Here is a 19,807-nt window from a genome sequence, read left to right on the forward strand (position 1 = left end):
TTAAGTTTCATAAAAATCTGTGATTCTCTGCAACTAAGTTCTTTAAAACCATATATATGGGTTTTTGTCTATTTGTGTGTTTGTTTTTACAAACTTCTCAAAACCAAATTCTAAATGAAGTATTTTTGGTCTGGAAGACACTTTGGGATTTTTTTAGAGGGGCCCTGGAATATTCCAAAGTGTTTGTTAAACTGATTAGGTTTACCTGATATGTTAAATTATATGGGAAACTGTCTCATAAGAAGTAATACTAAGCCTTCTTTATGTTGTTTTTGTATAGGTATATAAATGTTCTACAAATTACATAAAATTCCTAGAAATCTGATATGTTCTGCTATAATGTTATCTCTTGTATGTCTAACTATTATCTTAAAATGCTGTCTTATATCCTTTGGGACCCCGATAAAAAAAAGGGCAACAAGTAAATGGTATTACTGGAGTTCTTTTACTTTCTGAAATTGCTGTCATTAAAACTGAGGCTGACACTAAAAGGACAGAGCCTGAGTATCAGGGAAATCTATAAAAGGGAAACTGAGACAAGATGAACAGGCCTTTGGACCATGGTTCTTGCAATTTCCATCTGAGCCCTCTTAGTGTCCCAGCGCTCCTGTCACTATCCTGTAATTCTTTGACCCACAACAGGGTCGGAACATATAAATCTGTCCAAATAAAATGTTGCATATAGGGAGGGGGAAAAAAGATTGTGGCACATGTGAATGAAGTCTATTCTGCGTCTGCAAAAAATGGCCCCTCAATGCCAGACTTTTGCCATCCTGATGTCCCTGTAGCATGGCAACAGTCTGCTCCTGAACCAGAGAAACAGGTTGGTAAATAATAGCTGTAAATTGGAATGCTTGGCCAGCTTGGTTGGGGGAGTGTGCAACTCTTGATCTCAGGGTTATGGGTTAGGGCCCTGTGCTGGGTGAAGAGATTACTTGAAAATAAAAGCTCTAGGGGTGCCTGGGTGGCTCAGTCAGTTAAGCATCTGACTCTTGATTTCGGCTCAGGCATGATCACAAGGTCATGGGATTGAGCCCCATGTCAGGCTCCGCACTGGCAATGTGGAGCCTGCTTGGGATTCTCTCTTTCCCTCTCTCTCTCTCTCTTCACTTCTTCTTGTGTGCATGTCCATGCATGCTCTCTCTCAAAATAAATAAATAAACATTTTTTTAAAAATCTGTAAAATAATAATATCTGTAAATTAAACAGTCAGAACCATGGTAAACCCAAGATGGCTGCTTGATTCTTCTTGGCTCCCTATCAAATCCAATTTATTTGTTTTTGTATTTTTTCACTCACTTTTGCATTTAAGATGACTCAAATTATGAATTGACATTGGTGGGGAGACTTCTACAAAATTGTGAAAACAGTCTATCAGCAGGCTGGCCTGTCAGGTCCTTTATCCTGGAAACAATATTTTTGTCCCTAGAGGCCTCAGACCTCTCTATGGATCCTTTGAACACCTACAGTGAAACTTCATTCAATTGCCACTTAGTCTAGGTTTTCAATATGCTCCTGTTATTGTGTGTATGTGTGTGTGTATGTTTTCTTTTTTAAAGGTTTTTAAGTTTATTTTTTTTTTTGAGAAACAGAGCACAAGCAGGGGAAGGTCAGAGGGAGAGACAGAAGTCCAAGCAGGTTCTGCACCATCAGCACAGAGCCCGATGTGGGGCTCAAACTCACAAACTGTGAGATCTTGACCTAAGCCGAGACCAAGAGTTGGATGCTTAACTGACTGTGCCACCCAGGTGCCCCATGTGTGTGGTTTTTTTCCATATGGATTGAAGCTTTCCCCTGCCACAAGGCTAATGCCCTTCAGTGGCAAAGAAGCTGTTGGGTTTCCCACTTGGGGTATACCTTCCATGAGCTCCAATGATCAAGACACTCACATCACTGGCTAAATCATACAAGCCTTAATGAAAGCCTTGCAAACTTCTTACAATTAACACTGCCCCTATCACTCTCAACCACAAGGCAAGGCCAAAAGAACTAATGGGATCCTAAACTTCAATTTTTTAAACCTGCAGTAACTACTGGACTTCCCTGGTCCAAGGCATTGCCTTTGGTCTTATTGACTATATGCAGTACCCACTCTGGGAAACATAAACTCACTCTGTATGAGATGGCCACTGATAGGCCAATATCTGTTGGTATACAACCTTCTGCTGATCACTTGTCTCATGCTAGTATGGCAAGCTACTGGGAGGCTCTAATATTTTATGCTCAAGCCTGTCATCAACAGGTTAAAGAAGGCTTCCTAGATCCCAGTTCGAAGGATCCTGTTGGCTATAATGTAGGGCCTGATGACTGGGTTTTCTGGAAACGTTATCAAGAAGACAGCCCTCAAGTCCCATTGGAAGGAAGCTTACCAAGTGCCCCTGGACACTGTCATTGTTGCAAAACTAGAAGGTATTAAGCTTTGGATACACACCTCATAGCTAAAGAAGGCCCCACCTGACAGCTGATTCTGTACAGACACGGAAGACCTCTGAATCAAACTGACCAAGAAGAGAAATAGTTGACATTGAAGTAGACTGTTTTCACCCAAGAAGATAAAACAAGACTTCATACTTTAAGCCCAAAACCCTTTATCCTTCTTTTTCTTTCCTTTACTCTGACACTGGCCTAGAAAGATAATGCCCTCATCTGTATCATTTCAGGCTAGGAGAAAATGTAATCATATCTCTAACTTCTCACAAAGCAAATAAGACATTGCATTGACCAAGGCCTCTGAATTTACATTTTCAAGTTGGAAGAGAGCAGCAGAAGTTTGTATATGAAGGCTTTCGTGATTCAGGATTCACTCCTTTTGGCAGGACTCTCCTTCCCTGGCTAGGAATAAATATAAATGAGGCCTTGATCAGGAACTTCTCCTTAATTCTTTTTTTTTAATGTTTATTTGCTTAGTTTGAGAGAGAGAACATGGGTAAGTGTGAGTTCATGCAAGTGGGGGAGGGGCACAGAGAAGAGAGAGAGAATCCCAGCCTCCATGCTATCAGTGCAGAGCCCAACTTGGAGTTTGATCCTACAAATCGTGAGGTCATGACCTGAGCTGAAACCAAGAATCAGATGCTTAACCAACTGAACCATGCAGGCACACTGAGGAACTTCTCCTTAATTCTTATTGCAGAATCTGCTGCTGAAGTAATAGCAGCCCAACAAAGTTCCCTAGACTCTCTGGTCAATGTTCTTCTGGATAATAGGATAGCCCCTGATTATCTTTTATCTGAGCAAGGAGGTACCTGTGCTATGGCCATCTGCTATACCTCGATCAACACTTTTGAGGAGGTTGGAAACCCCATTACATAAGATCACTGAGCAGCCATTTGGCCTGAAGGAGTGATTCCTTTAAACAAGATCTTTTTTTGACTCATTTGATTTTGATTGCTTTGGGTTTGGGGGACAATGGCTTCAAAGTACACTCCAAATATTGGGAATTATCCTGCCTATGATCTCCCTGGTGTGCTATATCATCTCAAAAGCTTTATTTATTTTTTTAATTTTTTAACGTTTATTTATTTTTGACAGAGAGAGAGAGAGAGACAGAGCATGAGTGGGGGAGGGGCAGAAAGAGAGGGAGACACAGAATCCGAAGCAGGCTGCAGGCTCTGAGCTGTCAGCACAGAGCCCCACGCGGGGCTCAAACTCACAGACTATGAGATCATGACCTGAGCCAAAGTCAGACACTCAACTGACTGAGCCACCCAGGTGCCCCTCATCTCAAAAGCTTTAAATGCATGTTCACAGCTGATAGCTACCAAGCGGATGATCTCCCTGAGACTAGAATGTTGGAGGAGAAGGAGCATGACTGACTTAAGGATTGTGAAACCAGAGTTGTGATCTGAGAGTATCACAGGGATTAAGCAAAAAAACATCATGACCTGTGAATATCACACAGAGGATCAGTGAAAAACCATAAGAACCACAGAGCAGTAGCTGAGAGTGGCACTAGTGCCTTAATTTGTGATCACACCTCTTAGGCTGACCAAAAGAGGGCAATTATTACAAAAGAGACAGGCCCAAAATAGAGCCATCGGCCCTCACAACAGCAAATCAAGACTTAATTACAGTTTCAATCTCTCCCAGGAATGTGACCTTTAAAGAGTCAATCTGAAATTTCCTGATCAGCACTAGTGAGGTCATCTGCTCAATGAAAACTCTCATCCCTCTTCACAAAAGAGATGCCCTGGCCTGGAGCAAACCTTTCTTTTCTTTTGCTAATAACCTCTTGCCCTACCCTCCTGTATAAAAATTGTACAACTCCTTGGAGCATCTCTCTACTTGCTGGATGGGATGCTGCCTGATTCGTGAATGATTTAATAAAACCAATTAAATATTCAAATTTACTCAGCTGAATTTTTTTTTAAACAAGACAAAAATGTAAGTCAGAGAAAATGTAAGTCAGAGAAAGGAATATAAATAAGGAATGTTAACTTAGAAGTGGAAGAGTAAGAATAATAAATGATAGGAAAGAGAATCAAATCTGAGAAGTGATTGGGGAGAAAGAGGAGAGGGAGAGAACTTGAAGGCAAAAGAAATGAAGGAGGGTCAGAATGGCTCAGCAGGCGTCTGAGAGTCCTGCTGCGCTGTGCCCACTGTGCCCAGCAGAGTCCAGCCCAGCAGGACCTCAGGATGGCAACTGGCTCATCTGTAATTTACAAGCACAAGCTCTCCTCAATCCTGATTAACAGGAATTAAGTGGCATATGACTAATCCTCCTTGCCACAGTTAATACTTTTCAGCCCCTGCATAGGGAACTAGGTAGCCTTTCTTATTCAGGAAGGAGGCTTCACCCAGCCTGGCACCTCAGGCACTGACTGGCAGGGCTGGCTCTACTATCCATGTCTGCTGCAGGAGAGGCTCCAACACGAGATTATCCAGCCAGCCAGGAGGAGAAGGAGAAAATGAAGTGGCTGGAAAACTTTCTCTACCTCCTTGAAGAGAATAGTAATCCTCTGCTTGTGTGCCATTTGCTTTTCCTTCTTCCAAAAGGCTTTTGTGTCTGCCATTTCACTTCAATAATCACAGAAAATCTGTAAGGGACAGAAGATATGTAATTGTCATGACAAAAAATTAGGAAAATAAATCCTAGAGAATTGAAAGGAATTAACCAAGGACTACTCAGTAGCCAAGTTTGGGTGTCCTTCCTCCCAGTCCAGCCTAATTTGTGGAAGATGGTGGCTGATTTGCTCCAAGAGTAACAACAAACAAACAAACAAACAAACAAAACCAAAAAAAACCCAAACAAACAAAAGGAAAAGGAGAAAGAGAGGGAAAAGAGAAGAGGGGAAATGGGAAAGTGGAGAGGAAGAAAAAAAAGGAACAGGAAAAAGATGAATTTCTGACAGTGGCCAGAACACAGTAAGGTATACTGTGAGCCCCAATTGAGTGCTTTGTGATTAACGATTTGCTCAGCTTTATAATTGAGCTGGTTATGGAATCCTGGACTGCCTTCTCATTTCCCTCCACACTTTGAAGCTATTATTCCATTTTGTTCCTGGCTCTGCTATCACTATTGCTGTTTCCTTGTAAATAGCCTACCTTTTCAACATAACTCGTGTTGAGATTTTTCTTTTAGTTTGGGGTTCTAATATTTCACTCTATTATGTCTAGGAATGACTCATGTGGCTAGGGGTGACTAAACAAAATGAGATATTTCTTTATCATGGGATGTTGTGTTTAGGATAGCTTCTTCAAACTAGGGATTTATGACCTCCATCAATTCTAAAACATTTTGAGCCATTACTTCCTAAATGACTGCCTTTTCCTTGTTCTCACTTTATTCCTATACAACTCTTACTCTGTTTTGCATGTCTCTTAACATCTTTTTCATATTTTCATGTCTTTACTTCTCTGTGCCTCATCCTTGGTAATTTTCTAAGATCTAACTTTCATTTCACTAATTTTTTTTCAGTCAGCTATTAATTCATCCACTGAAGTTTTTTTTTTTTCCCAGATGTTTCATTTTTTAGAAATTCCATATGGCTCTTTTCCTTATCTGCTTATTCTTTTCCAGCATCCTTTTATTTCTCTGTTTTCTAGTCCTTTTATCTCTCTAAACTTTGTAAGCTTACTTATTTTATTATCTCTTTTGGGTTGTTTCATTGTCTCAAGATTTGGAGGTACTGATTCTCCGGCTTGTTATGTGTGTTGACTTTGCCTGTGGCAAGTGATTTCCTCCTGGGGTTTGTACACTTACTGTTAAAGTCTTCATTAGGGAGTGTTTTATTCTGTGGGGGCCCTGTATGTTCTCAGGACATGCCAGGAAGAGCTGTGCATTTGCTTCTACCGGTTGGCCCAAAGGCTTCCTCCATGACTATGGTAACAAAAAAGAAAGGAAAAGGAAAAGGTTTTACATTAATTTTGGGGTTTGAGGACTTCCATCCCATGAGATAAAGTTAAGTCACATCACACACCAGAATATGACATAGGTCTGGAAGTTTGAGTTTCTCCTAGGAAACTGATTTCTTTCTTCCCCAGAGCCTTAGGGCAGAAACCAATGGATGGAGTTTTTTTCTAGCCATCTTTCCCTGACAGAACAGGATTTCAGTTCCAAAGCCCTGCTTCCAGTGGGTCGTAGGACATGCCCTCTCATGCACGTGGGTGTTAATGGCTCCCCCAGTTCTAGGGCTCCCTCCTCCTGCTGTTCACACCACCAAGGCTTTGGTTTGCAATGCTACTCTTTTGGCTTTAAATTCCTCCCTGTTACTGTCACTTGAGGATTTATTTCTTTACTTCAAGCTCAATATGCATTTTAATTTTTCTGTTATACTCTATTCAGAATTTCCCTGCATGGTTCAGTAAAGCAGTAGATATCCATACCAGCTCATTCTGTGAGGTACTAGACCCCTAAGGCATAATTATTTTTGTTCCTGTCTCTCCCACTGGACTGTGGGCTCCATGAAGAAAGAAACTATGCCTTTATTATCTCTGGTTCCTAACTCGTACAAGAACATATACAATATAATGTGTGCTAGATGGAAAATTAAATGACAGAAGGTGATTCCCAAGGTTATACAGTTTTTCTAGATCTCCTCAATCTGGAAGAAGGTGACGATTTCCTCAATCATTCCGAGCACGAGGATATTCTTCCTTTCTTTCCTTTTCTTTTCTTTTTCTTTCTTTCTTTCTTTCTTTCTTTCTTTCTTTCTTTCTTTCTTTCTTTCTTTCTTTCTTTCTTTCTTTCTTTCTTTCCTCTAATCTCTACACCCAATGTGGGCCTTGAATTCATGACCCTGAGATTAGGAATCACATGCTCCACCAACTGAGCCAGCCAGGTGCCCCAGCACAAGGACATTCTTTTGTTCTGAAAATCTTTGTGGGAGATTCTGTAACATATGTCCTTGTGATACCTATGTCAGTGTGTTTTACTTAACATTCTAACATGTTTATTAAGCAACCACTATGCAGTTGGCCCTTAGGAGGACAAATGTAGAGATATACCACAAGCTCTGCACTGAGCTCATGGTCCTCCAATTGCAGAATATGATGTGGAAAGCATAATTATCACATGTGTTTTGCAACATTGATAGTTGCATTTGCCATGATTTTATTCATGGAGAAGACTATGTTTATTTGGAAGAAAGTGTTTACTAGGCCTATTTGGGAGAGTAGCTAAGGCTCCAAGGAACTTGAGAATAGAAGAAGCTGCTCTGAGGCAGACAAGGATAGCATTTTTCTGGTTGAGCTAGAGGGAGAGTGAGGGAGAGGAGAGAAGACAAGGAGAGGGTGAAAGCCTCAGTGCTTCATGGTGTCATGAGAATGGTACAACACTCCTGAGCCTATACGCCATGTAGTTAAGAACAAAAAGCATTTCGACAGAATTGTAATGAAATTATGAGAAATCCATAATCATAGTGTAATATTTAACAAATCTTTCCCAGAAATTACTAGCTACATTTTTTTTAAAAAAGGCAAAAATATTGTGGTGCCTGGGTGGTTCAGTTGGTTAAGCGTCTTACTTTGGCTCAGGTCATGATCTCACAGTCTGTGAGTTGGAGCCCCACGTCAGGCTCTGTGCTGACAGCTCAGGAGTTGGGAGCTTGCTTCGGATTCTGTGTGTCTCTCTCTCTGCACCAACCCCATTTGCACTCTGTCTCTCTCTCTCTCTCCCTCAAAAATAAACATTAAAAAAAGTTTTTTTTTAAGAGGCAAAAATATTGAAGTTTCAAATAGCACAATAAAATTTAACTGAGTGGATATATAAAAGACCTTATACCTAACCATTAGAGAATACATTTTTTTTAAGTATGCAGAAAGCATTTAAAACAACTCACCCTCACTAAGCTGTAAAGTCACTCTCAGTGAATATGAAGCACTGATTTCACACAGACCTTGTTCTCTGGCCACCGTGCAATAAAACTAAAAGTCAGTAGGGGCACCTGGGGGGCTCAGTTAGGTGTCTGACTCTTGATTTTGGCTCAGGTCATGATCTCTTGGCTCATGAGATCGAGCCTGTGTGCTGAAGATGGGGCCTGCTTGGGATTCTCTCTCTCTCCCTCTCTCTCTGCCCCTCCCCTGCTTTCTCTCTCTCTCTCTCTCTCTCTCTCTCTCTCTCTCTCTCAAAATAAATAAATAAATAAATACTTAAAAAAACCTAAAAGTCAGTAATGGCCACATAGTCCCCAGTCCCCAGATATTGAGAAATTAATAAAGCAGACTTCTAAATGACAAATTGTCGAGTAGAAATCATATAGGACATTAGAAAATACTTGGAGCCAAGTGACAACAAAGGCAAATATATAGCATAATTTTTGGGGATGCAGATAATGCAGCATTTAGAAAGAAATTGTAGTCTCAAAGGTGTATATTAGAAAAGAAGGAGGGTGGAAAACTATTAAATTCTGGAAGTCTGAAAACAACTACAGAGAAAATATGGCATTAGAATACAATGTGGTAAAGTGTAAAATATATGCAAGCATAGTGTATTATGGAAGGACAGAGGAGGGGCACCTAAATCATCTTGGAAGGAGTGGGATTGAGCCCCATGTTGGGCTTTGTGCTGAGAGCATGGAGCCTGCTTGGGATTCTCTCTCTCTCCCTCTCACTCTGCCCTCCCCCCCCCTCGAAATAAATAAATAAACTTTTAAAAAAAGAATCATAGAATCCAGGTAATAGATTCTTTAAAAAAAAATCATCTTGGAAGGAACAATGTGGTCAAGAAATTCTTCCATGAGGACGTGATGTTTGAAGTGGTTCCTCAAAGACACATGAAAGCTAGAAAACTGAGTGGGCTGAAGAGGAGACAATGTAGGCAAAAGGGACCATGTAGGTTACTCCAGTGGCTTAAGAGAGCATGACAAGCAGTAAGAAGTTCAAATAACTGAGAGTAGCTAGATTCAAGGCTATAGATGAGGGTGTAATATGAGATGTTGACATGATGTTATTCATGACCAAAGGACTTCTTTATTTCAACCATGACTTTTTTAGTTATAGAAGAGATTTTAACTGGATTCTGAAGGTAATATGGAGCCACTTAAGAATTTTAAACAGAACAACATGAGCTGATATTGGGTTTATAAGATGAAGAGTCTTATAGGCATTCATTCCACGGATATTCGTTGAGCACTTACCAATGTTCTAGTCCCTGTGCTACTCACAATTGTGAAGAGAAAAGTCTAGAGACAGAAGATACAGGCAGGTGCCTGCAGATCATTTTAATAATCTGAATGGAAACTGATGCAGTTTGCTTTAGACTGGTGGCAGTGAGGTGGCCATTGCTGTGGGGGGTGCGCAAGGAGTATCTTAGTGCTTAGCAGAGCTCCCCACCTCTTCTGGGAGTCTGTCCTCAGCAGCTGCTAATGCTAGGCTTGAACTACACTAGGCAGTGCAATTCTAGGGAACAAGGCCTGGCCAGAAGACAAAATACTGCCTGCTAAGACTGATAGGAATAAGGGGAGACCTCAGAGTATAAAGGGTGCAGACTGTAGACATTCTTAGGAGATGGTTCTCTGACCTTTGTAAGGCTACAGTGGCCTCCCAACTGCAGTAAATCTCTGCATTGCTATTGAGTATCTTGAGTACTTGATATCATCACAGAAGACCAAACACACCCACTCCTCCCAATCCCAAATTTTGTGGGAATACAATTCCATGAGATTAAATAGAAACTTCAGAGTCTTCTCTAAAGCCCTTATCATTTGCTTAAGAGGCCTGGTATTGAATAATCTCTGGGGGGAAAAAGGCTTGTGGCATAATCCTCATCACATTAGAGTTCTGGGAAATAGAATGAAATACCCACTATTTCCAGTCCTGGAACAAGATATCCAGAATCTCTGCAATGGCAACCACAAAAAGATCCTTCCTTCAGTACAAATTACCAGGTCAAACGCTTGGACCCAAGGCCATCAGGAAGAACTTGCCTCTTCCTCAAACTATGTAGTAGAGAATTGACCCTCGAAGGGACTCCAAAGGAGGCGCAAGATTCCCTGCAGTGAAAGAGGGAGAATAGCAGAGGCCCTGGTCTCTCTTTGGTGCTGCCAGGAAGTAAACACTCAATGGTACAATTTGTAGGAAAAGAAAATTACCTCTAATTGGAGGTTGGGATAAAAATATCTCCAATCTGTAAACAAAGTTGTTGGAGCATCCTGGAGGCACACAACTTGAACTGCAGAGCTGCAGATATGCTCTCTACCCACTGTTAGTTCCACACCTTCCCCTGAATCGGCTCCTCAGTCTGGCTCCAAGATAATCCCCACTGGTGCTCATGCTCATTGGTGTCCTCAGTACTGAAGCACAGATGAGGGAAAGCTTCCCATCTTCTCCCCAGACCAGTGGAAATATTCATCAGGGCAAGCAGAGGAGAGAACTGGTCTGTTTTATCTCATCACAGGTGTCCTTCCTAAAGGTGGTCTGGGAAGTGTTGTTTGCTAGCTGTCCCTAACACCTTTTCTCTCATGTCTGGATAGGGCATCCAGCCAAGCCCTGCTTCTCTACTTACTCGAAGAAAGAACTGAGGCAGACACCTCAACAGGGGAACTTGGGATTCACAGTTCTTAGGGCCCTCAGCCCTGGAGCAGCAAACCCTAGTTAGGTTTCCACTGTGGCCATGAAATTGTCCACTAAGTGTTGTTTGTTGTGCTGTGTTTTCAGGTCCACTGGTGAGTAAAGAGACCTTGGCTGATGGTGATGGGACACTCTAATTCCTCCTGTAGCAGAGGTAAGTGACTCTTTCTTTCACCCATGGCATGTATGATATGTTTACTTAAACACACACTACACAAAAACACACACTAACACACTCTAGCACACGAACACCCAGGCTCTTTTCGGTGAAATATGAAAGGGCTGTTAAACAGCTTCTTATAAAGGTGTCTCTCTAGGAAGACACTTTAAGCCAAAACTTTGGCATTAATATGACCTTTCTCAGCTGTGCCACTACAAAAGAAAGGACATTGCAAATAAATTGAACTACAAAAGAACTTCCCTTCCTCATATAGCATGAGCAGCACATCTCGTTAGAAGGGGTGAAGGTTTTATCCCCTACTGTTTCCTTAGATTGCGGGGGGATCCTTCTATTTAGATGAAATTAAAGAAATACTTTGAAGAGAAGGAGCAGGACCTGATAGTTGGGAGAACATGTGAGAGACCAGAGTTGGAAATATTTCAAGGAAGAGGAAACTTGAATGGAGGTAAGATGGAGCAACAGGATCTTTGATAAACCCTGAAGAGGAATGCTTTTATAGAATAACTCTAGGGTCACAGACTTCCCTCAGTCAATGGATCTTACTTCTATCATGCTGTGAGGGTTGACTTCAAGTGATTGTTCAGGTGTATAATGGCATAGTGAAGGGGCAGAAGCCATAGCCATGTTACTTTTTAAGAATATAATCACACTGAGAGAACAAATACACATTGATGTAAAAGTTCCTCTTTGCTTCTCATTCTCTTTGACCCAACCGCAGACTGAAGGTACTTTTCTTTATCAAGACTCTCCAGGAATATTGTAGTCATTTTTCCCATTCTGAGCCAAAATAGTAGGAAATGGAAGGGGCACAGGCAACAGATATTTACTGAGCACCTAGTATGTTTTGGAACTTTATTTCACATGATCTTCACAACGACCACTTGAGGTAGGTTTGTTATCCCTATTTTACAGACAAGGAATCTAAGGCTTAGATTAAGTAACTTTCCCAACTTTACAAAAGCCAAGAATTTGAATCATTGTCCATCAGACTTCAGAGCTTATGTCTCCCCTCTTGTAATTGCTGATTCCAGGACCTCTCCAGTTTGTTTAGAGGTGATTCTCACAGGAAAACCCTACTCTTTGCTACTTGATTTACACTTTGCATTAGTATTGAAAAGTATTGCACATGCTTTTGTTCAAGTTTAGCACAAGTGTATTTAGTTCCCTGAACTCTTTTAAGAAATGAATCTCTCCTTAGTAAATCACACATTAGAAACAAGCATATTCAGTTGGATAATGTGGTGATAGAAGCACAGACGCCATGGCTTCACTCACTGAATGCTTCCAGACCTCTGGTTCCCTTCTGAACAGGGCCAAAGCTCTCCTGGGAATAATTAGATCATATGAAGAAGCATATCACTTGACAGCCAAAGGCATTCTACCCTGTCCTGGTGCATCACTAGTTAGGCTCCATTCTAGGATTGTGTCTCAACCACCAGCCATGACATGCAGACTCCATCTGTGGAGGAAAATCAATGTTTTACAATGAAGCACCTGCATCCGCTCTCATAGGAACCTCTGTTCCATATAGAATATTCATGGAGCCTTTCTCTGTGGTCTTGTTCTGAATTTCAAAAGATTCCCTAACAGAGAAAACCATTTAACAGACAGAACCATGTCACAATGCAAACACAGGAAATCAAGCAGGAGAAAAGAGGCACTAGTTTCTGAAAACTATTCCGTCCACAGTCAGACACCTCATACTTCCCAGGTAATCAATATGGTTCTTTTTTTTTTTTTTTTTTTTTTTTTTTTTTTTTTTTTTTCAACGTTTTTTATTTTTATTTTTGGGACAGAGAGAGACAGAGCATGAACGGGGGAGGGGCAGAGAGAGAGGGAGACACAGAATCGGAAACAGGCTCCAGGCTCCGAGCCATCAGCCCAGAGCCCGACACGGGGCTCGAACTCACGGACCGCGAGATCGTGACCTGGCTGAAGTCGGACGCTTAACCGACTGCGCCACCCAGGCGCCCCAATATGGTTCTTTTAGTAAGGCAAATATGCCTGATTATATTTCCAAGAACTAAAGGGAATGATAAGACAAAAGAAAACAAAAGGAAAAAAGTCAGTGGGCCTAAGAAGATTTTTTCTCTTTTTAATTCCTGTATGTTGTGTTTGATGAAGGGAGAAAGGCTGCCATGATAATATAATTTTCACCTATTTTTATTTGTGACTTTGGAATATGAAGAACTGGAACAGAAAGAGGGTTTAAGAAAAGAAAGACAAAATCATAATAAGTGGTTGAGTTATTTTTAAAGTTTTTATTCTGTCTTTATGAGATTTTGAAAATGTAATTAATTCACACTTGCAAAGGTTTGAGCAATTATAAAAAGTTATAAAGAAGATCATAAAGTGATGACAGTTGAAGAATGTCCTTGGCAACAGCCTCAATTTATTTCATGTTTCTTGGCGTTCATAATTTGGTATATATGTGAATTATACACACACAGTTTCCTACTTTGTGAAAGCTAAAAATACTAAATGCTAAAAAAAAAATGTAGGGTGACTGTGTGAAAAATGAAGTATTTAAGTTAAACATTTTAAAAAGTTATTCATTTATTTTACTTTTGAGACAGAGAGAGAGAGAGAGAGAGAGAGGAGAGAGAGAGAACGCAAGCGGAGGAAAAGAGAAGGGGCAGGGAGAGAGGGAGAGAGGGAGAGAGAGAATCCCAAGGAGACTGTGCACTCTCAGTGCAGATCTTGACATGGGGCTTGATGTGGGGGTTGATCCCATGATCTGTGAGATCATGACCTGAGCTGAAATCAAGAGTTGGACATTCAACTGACTAGCCACCCAGGCACCCCCCACTAAGTTAAACATTAAAAAATATTAGTTGTTGGAGGGGTGCCTGGGTGGCTCAGTCGGTTGGGTTTCTGACTTTGGCTCAGGTCATGATTTCATGGTTTGTGGGTTCAGGCCCCGTGTTGGACTCTATGCTGACAACTCAAAGCCTGGAGCCTCCTTTGGATTCTGTGTCTCCCTCTTTCTCTGACTCTTGCTTGCTCGCACCATGCCTCTCTGTCTTTCAAAAAATGAATAAATGTCAAAAAATTAAAAAAAATATATAAAAAATATTTGTTGTTGTAAACTCTGGCATATTTTACTAATAACTATACTTAGAATTCTGTTTTCACTCTGTTGTTTCCTGGAGCATTAGGGATACTTTCTATATTAGATATAATAAAAGCTATTTCAAGATTTTTCCACAGTACTTTTTATTTTTTAGAGAGAGAGAGACAGAGGGAGAGTGGCAGAGGGAGAGAGAGAATCTCAAGCAGGCTCCATGCTCAGCATGAAGCCCAACGTGGGGCTTGATCCCATTACTCTGGGATCATGACCTGAGCTGAAATCAAGAGTTGGGTGCTCAACCTACTGAGTCAGCCAGGCGCCCCAAGAATTTCCATGGTAGTAAGTGACACTCAAAACCTCCTGCATCCCTAGGTCCAACTTCCAGTACATTTTATCCTTCTCTTCATCTTATCTGCTTGTCTTCATAAGATTCTGCTCCATTTTTCTACCCTAGCCTTATCATTTTCCAATATTGAGAAATCAGAGCAAAGAATTATCATCCTGCTTTTCTGCAGAATAAACTATGGGCATGCCATCATGCTTTTGATCTACCACAGAAACTATGTATTGTGTTGAAAGACATCACTTTTTAAAAAAAAATGTTTATTTTTGAGAGAGAGACAGGGAGAGAGAATGTGGGCGGAGGTGGGGGCAGAGAGAGAGAGAGGGACAGGGGATCCAAAGAGGGCTCCGCGCTGACAGCAGAGATATGGATGTGGGGCTCGAACTCAGGACCCCTGAGACCATGACCTGAGCCGAAGTCGGATTCTCAACCGACTGAGCCACCCAGGCGCCCCAGAAAGACATCACTTTTATATTCTGCATAATATATGTCTTGCTTATGTTTTAAATAGATTTCAGCGCTTTTTGCTTCTATCACATTTGGAATCAGTGACTCAAAAGAGGTGCAGGCTATAATGCTTTAAAGACAATTAGAATGCATCCTTATTTGTGGAATAAGGATTTGTGGAAATAATTCGAGGAAATACTTCATTTCCAAGTTTTAATTGAGTGCTCCTTCTCTGATCTGTAGTGTTCCATTCATTTTATAGCTATGGAAATTTACCCCGCCCCATTCTTGAACACGTTTCTTTATCTCCTCCCATCAAATTCGTTGAATGAGACCTCATACGCTTGGGTCCTGAGCATCCCTGAATCCATAGCGACCAAATTTCAGCTTCCCTTGTTACTATGGTGACGGCTGTGCTGGTCCAGGTGGTCGCTATGGTAACTAGGGGCGGGTAGTCGGGGCCCCCGGCAGGCAGGGCGCATGCGCACGGGGAAGCCTAGCTGCGCCGCGCGTCCGCGGCCCCTCAGCTCCCCTAGACATGGCGCTGAGGCGGCGGCCAACGGTCCGGCTCTGCTCCCGGCTGTCTGACTTTTTCCTCCTGCTGCTTTTCAGGGGTGAGTGTGCATGTTTCTGCCTTTGGGAGAGGAGGATTTGGGGCGGATGGGAGCAGAGCGGGCCCGGAGCGACTGAAGTGGTTCCTGGCGGGAATAGCGGTCCCGGCTCCGGAGACGCTGGGGGCTCGGCCGGAGGAGCGGCGCGCGCCCGCGTCCCGGCAGAAGGGGGTCGATCGGGGGCCTCTGGGCGGGGTCCCAGCCGGGTCGTTGCGGGGGTGCAAGGGGCCGGTGCGAGGCCCGGGTAGCTCCCTCCGGGCGGTGGGCCGGTTCCGGGCGGTGGGCACCGCTCTCTGGAAAGAAGGTGGAAGCTTAGGCGTGGGCTCGGAACTTGCTAGAACACACTGCGGAGCGAGCGCGTTGCCTAGAAGTCGACAGTGAGGGGCCTGCCGAAGTACCAGCGAAGCGCAACTCTGAGGCCTGCCTTCTTGGTCACAGCCCTCTGGGGATGTGCTGTTCATTTCTCTCTTGTTGTAAACAAAAGGAACTGAATTGGGCAAACCCAACTTTTCTTTGGGGGAAATAAAATGCCATAGATTTCAATCAAGTATCCTTTTTGTCTCCAGCCTGGCCCAGGAGACCCTGCAGACCCTTACCCTGAAATAGCATCTTGGCCGTTTTCATCAGGTGACACTGACAAACTTCGGAGTTTTGTTTTGTCTTTTCCACTGTCCAGAATTCTCTTAGATTTGTGTGTCTCAGGACAGTTGGATGGAGGGTCTAACGTAGCTTGTATTTAGTGAGCATGTACTATATACTAGGCACTTTGAAATCTTCTCATTTAGAGCTTACAATAGCTTTGTGAGGTGGATTTAATTAACCCATTTTCAAATAAGAGAACTAAGACCTAAGTCAAGCCACCTTTCCAAGACTGCATCCTGAGTGAGTAGTAAAGACTGAAACCCATGTCTACCTAAAGCACACTACACAACACTTCTGTGCAGGACATCCTCAGGTAACCAGATGAGGTCTTATAGTTCTTAGGTCATTTATTGTTTGGCTCAGTTGCTGTTGTCATCCCGTGATGTTTTCCAAAATATACAAATTAAAACACAAAGTGACTGTTTGGGAGTGGGGGTGGACAGACCAGAAAAACAAAGCACTCCTGTGTTTGATGTTCATTCTTGTGGAATGTTCATAATGGTGGTAGATAAAAATGAGGGTCTGAGGCAGAAGCTGTGGAAACAGGGCTCTGTGATGAAGGATAAGTTTCAGGATATGGGTAGGTGTTGTCATATACTTTGCCCGAAAGTGATTTCCAAAAACATGTGGTTGGGAGATATAAATGATCAAAGGCTAGCCAGGGGACAAGGGTGTCAGGAATGTCCAGCTCCCAGTTTTGTTGGTCACACTGACACTGTCCTATTCACAGACTGGAACAACTCCCCATTGTTGAAAAGTTCTGTTCACATGAAAGTTTGCAGTTTTTATTGCAGACACATTTGGCAGTTGAATTTCAACTTGGTTGCTTGTTAATAAAACTAGAAGATGCTAAGGACTTTGTATACCATTAACTTTTTACTTTGTTTTTCTGGAGGTACAGGGTTTGTGGCTTTCTTGATATTAAGGGCTGGGATTTACCTGCAGAGCATAGGAGGAAGAATAAAATTTTGCAAAATAGGACTGATGACAAGGAATCAAGGTGGTAGGTTGTATTAATACACCTTGAGGGGCTATAGCTATCTTTTTCAGTAAGGAGCTCTTTTTCTCTTATTTTGTGTGTACTCTAAACACACTATAATACCTTGAAAACTTTACTCTTCCGCAGGTCATGACAGCTCTTTTTTATTTTTATGATTATTCTTTTCAAATACTATTATTTTTCAGCGTTGTCATTTAAAAAAAATTGTTCCTGATATAATACATTGTTTTTGTTGTTGTTCCTAATACAGGACATTCTTTATTAACCTTTGCCAGGCTGTTTAAGAATTTAATATGTAATTCATTTCATATTACTAACAACTTTAAGAGATTGTTATAATTATTTTGTTCATTTTGTGCATGAAGAAACAGACTGAGAGATGCAGTAACTTGCTCAAGGTGATAGCCTATGCGTTTTAAATTTGGGAGTTTTGAACTATTTCTGTTAATTAATTTGTGGTTACTTGTGTCATTTCATTTGACAGTCGATTTGTTATGCATCAGTTTAATAATTTATCAAATGTTCAAAGCTTTGTGGTTTGCATATAAAATATTCTTTTGTTGTATTGGTGACAGGTGCAATTCAACCTTACAAATGTTATGCCACATGGCCTTTTTGAATGATTATGTAGTAATATTTTTTGGATTCCAAATCTTTTGATGTCCTAGAGAGAAGTGCTTCATTTAGAATTAAAACAGTAATAGTTTGTACTCTTGATATAAAACAAGCTTGTGTGCTTAAGTTTAGCAAAATCTAAATAAAATTTCCTGGAAAAAAATTTGAAAAGTATTCTAAACCATTTTTTAAGAATGACTTATTTTATGTTATAATTCCTTTTAAATTTTCTGGCAGATATAATTGCTATCAGGTGTGTGTGTGTGTGTGTGTGTGTGTGTGTGTGTGTGTGTGTGCAGAAAAGCAAAGAACACCTGCCCTGCATTATGCAGTGCCTCAAATCAGCTGTTCATTCTCAAATGACTTGTTGATAGGCATTTATTCATGAGTTCAGGCTTCAGAGACTGAATGGATAGCTATTAGAGGTACTTAATCATAAATAATTGCAGTATTATATCCAGACAAAATTATAAAATTATCATACACCAGCCCCTAAGGTCTGTGTAACTTGCACTTAAGGAAGCCTAGTAGGATAGGCTTAGAACAGTTCTGAAATAAATCAGATTTGTAATTAAGCACACTTTCTGAAATGGACACATAATGTAACTGAAGGAGCTATGGATTTAGTATATCAAGCTAGCAGCTGTTAGAGATGTGATATTAGCAGATTCCTTCTCCATAAATTCTTTGAATTTTTTCAAAGCACAAGTGGGGTAAAAGAAAAGAAAATATGTGTATGAATGAAGTGAGGATGTATGGAGGCTGTTGAATGATACTCTATTCATGAAGCTGGATTCTTTTTTTTTTTTTTTTTAAGATATGTTTAGAATCAGGTGGTGTGAGTATGATGCTGTTAGGGTTGAATACAGATTTCAGAGCTCTCTCTACCCTCTGAATGCTAACCATATATGCAAATAGCTTCACTGGAGTATAAAGAGATCCTGAAAGAAAGTTTTGGTAAGCACATTCTTTTACACCTAGTTTAGCAAGGACAGTATCCACCATAGTACTCTATATGGAGATCTAAAGCTTTAATTTACTGCCTCTTTGCCACTTTTCATAACATACAGAAAGCTTCCTGAGAATTAGCCTTGGTTTCTGATTTAAAGGAATACTGTAGTATTTTGTGGTGGTGTGTTTTCTTTGTTTTTAAGTATCTATTCTATGTTATATATTTCCCATGAGTAGTTCATATGTTCAGTGGCAGTTTCAATGCTGATTGTGTAGAAATATCAAACTTTTTATAAGTTAAAACTATACAAACATTTTAAAAAATTTTTAAATGTTTATTCATTTTTTGAGAGAGAGAGGTGGGAGGCGTGCGCGCGGGCGCGCGCGAGAGCACGCGCATGCGCACAAGTGGGGGGGGGAGTGCGCGCGTGGGGGGGAGTGCGCGCGCGCGCGCGCGCGCGCGCGCGAGAGAGAGAGAGAGAGAGAGAGAGAGAAAGAAAGAAAGAAAGAAAGAAAGAAAGAAAGAAAGAAAGAAAGAAAGAAAGAAAGAAAGAAAGAAAGAAAGAAAAAGAGGGAGACACAGAATCCGAAGCAGGTTCCAGGCTCTGAGCTGTCAGCACAGAGCCTGAGGTGGGGCTTGAACTCAGGAACCACGAGATCATGACCTGAGCTGAAGTCGAACGTTTAACTGACTGGGCCACCCAGGCACCCCATATTTCTTTAAAAAAAAAGTTTTAAAAATTTATTTATTATTTATTTTGAGAGAGAGAGAGAGAGGATGCATGAGGGGCAGAGAGACAGGGAGAGCTAGAATCCCAAGCCTGCTCCACGCTGTCAGCATGGACCCCGATGCAGGGCTTGATCTCGCAAACTGTAAGATCGTGACCTGAGCGGAAATCCAGAGTCTGACGCTTAACTGATTAAGCCACCCAGGCGCCCCTAC

General features: G+C 41.4%; 1 protein-coding gene across 2 annotated transcripts in view; it reads left to right on the top strand.

The window, feature by feature from the left end:
• The window catches only part of JAM3 (junctional adhesion molecule 3), a 123,676-nt gene that overhangs the window by 23,292 nt on the left and 80,577 nt on the right, over positions 1-19,807 (top strand). The window contains exon 2 of one of the 2 annotated variants that reach the window (XM_058687373.1): positions 11,092-11,158. In XM_058687373.1, coding sequence (XP_058543356.1) covers positions 11,122-11,158 — 37 coding nt within the window. In that variant the 5' untranslated portion in view covers positions 11,092-11,121. Of the gene's footprint in view, positions 1-11,091; positions 11,159-15,516; positions 15,660-19,807 lie in introns of those variants that run through there. The other variant, XM_058687372.1, reaches the window with a different exon arrangement.

This window comes from Neofelis nebulosa, chromosome 10 (genome assembly GCF_028018385.1).
Source record: "Neofelis nebulosa isolate mNeoNeb1 chromosome 10, mNeoNeb1.pri, whole genome shotgun sequence".
NCBI classification, from domain to species: Eukaryota; Metazoa; Chordata; class Mammalia; order Carnivora; family Felidae; genus Neofelis; species Neofelis nebulosa.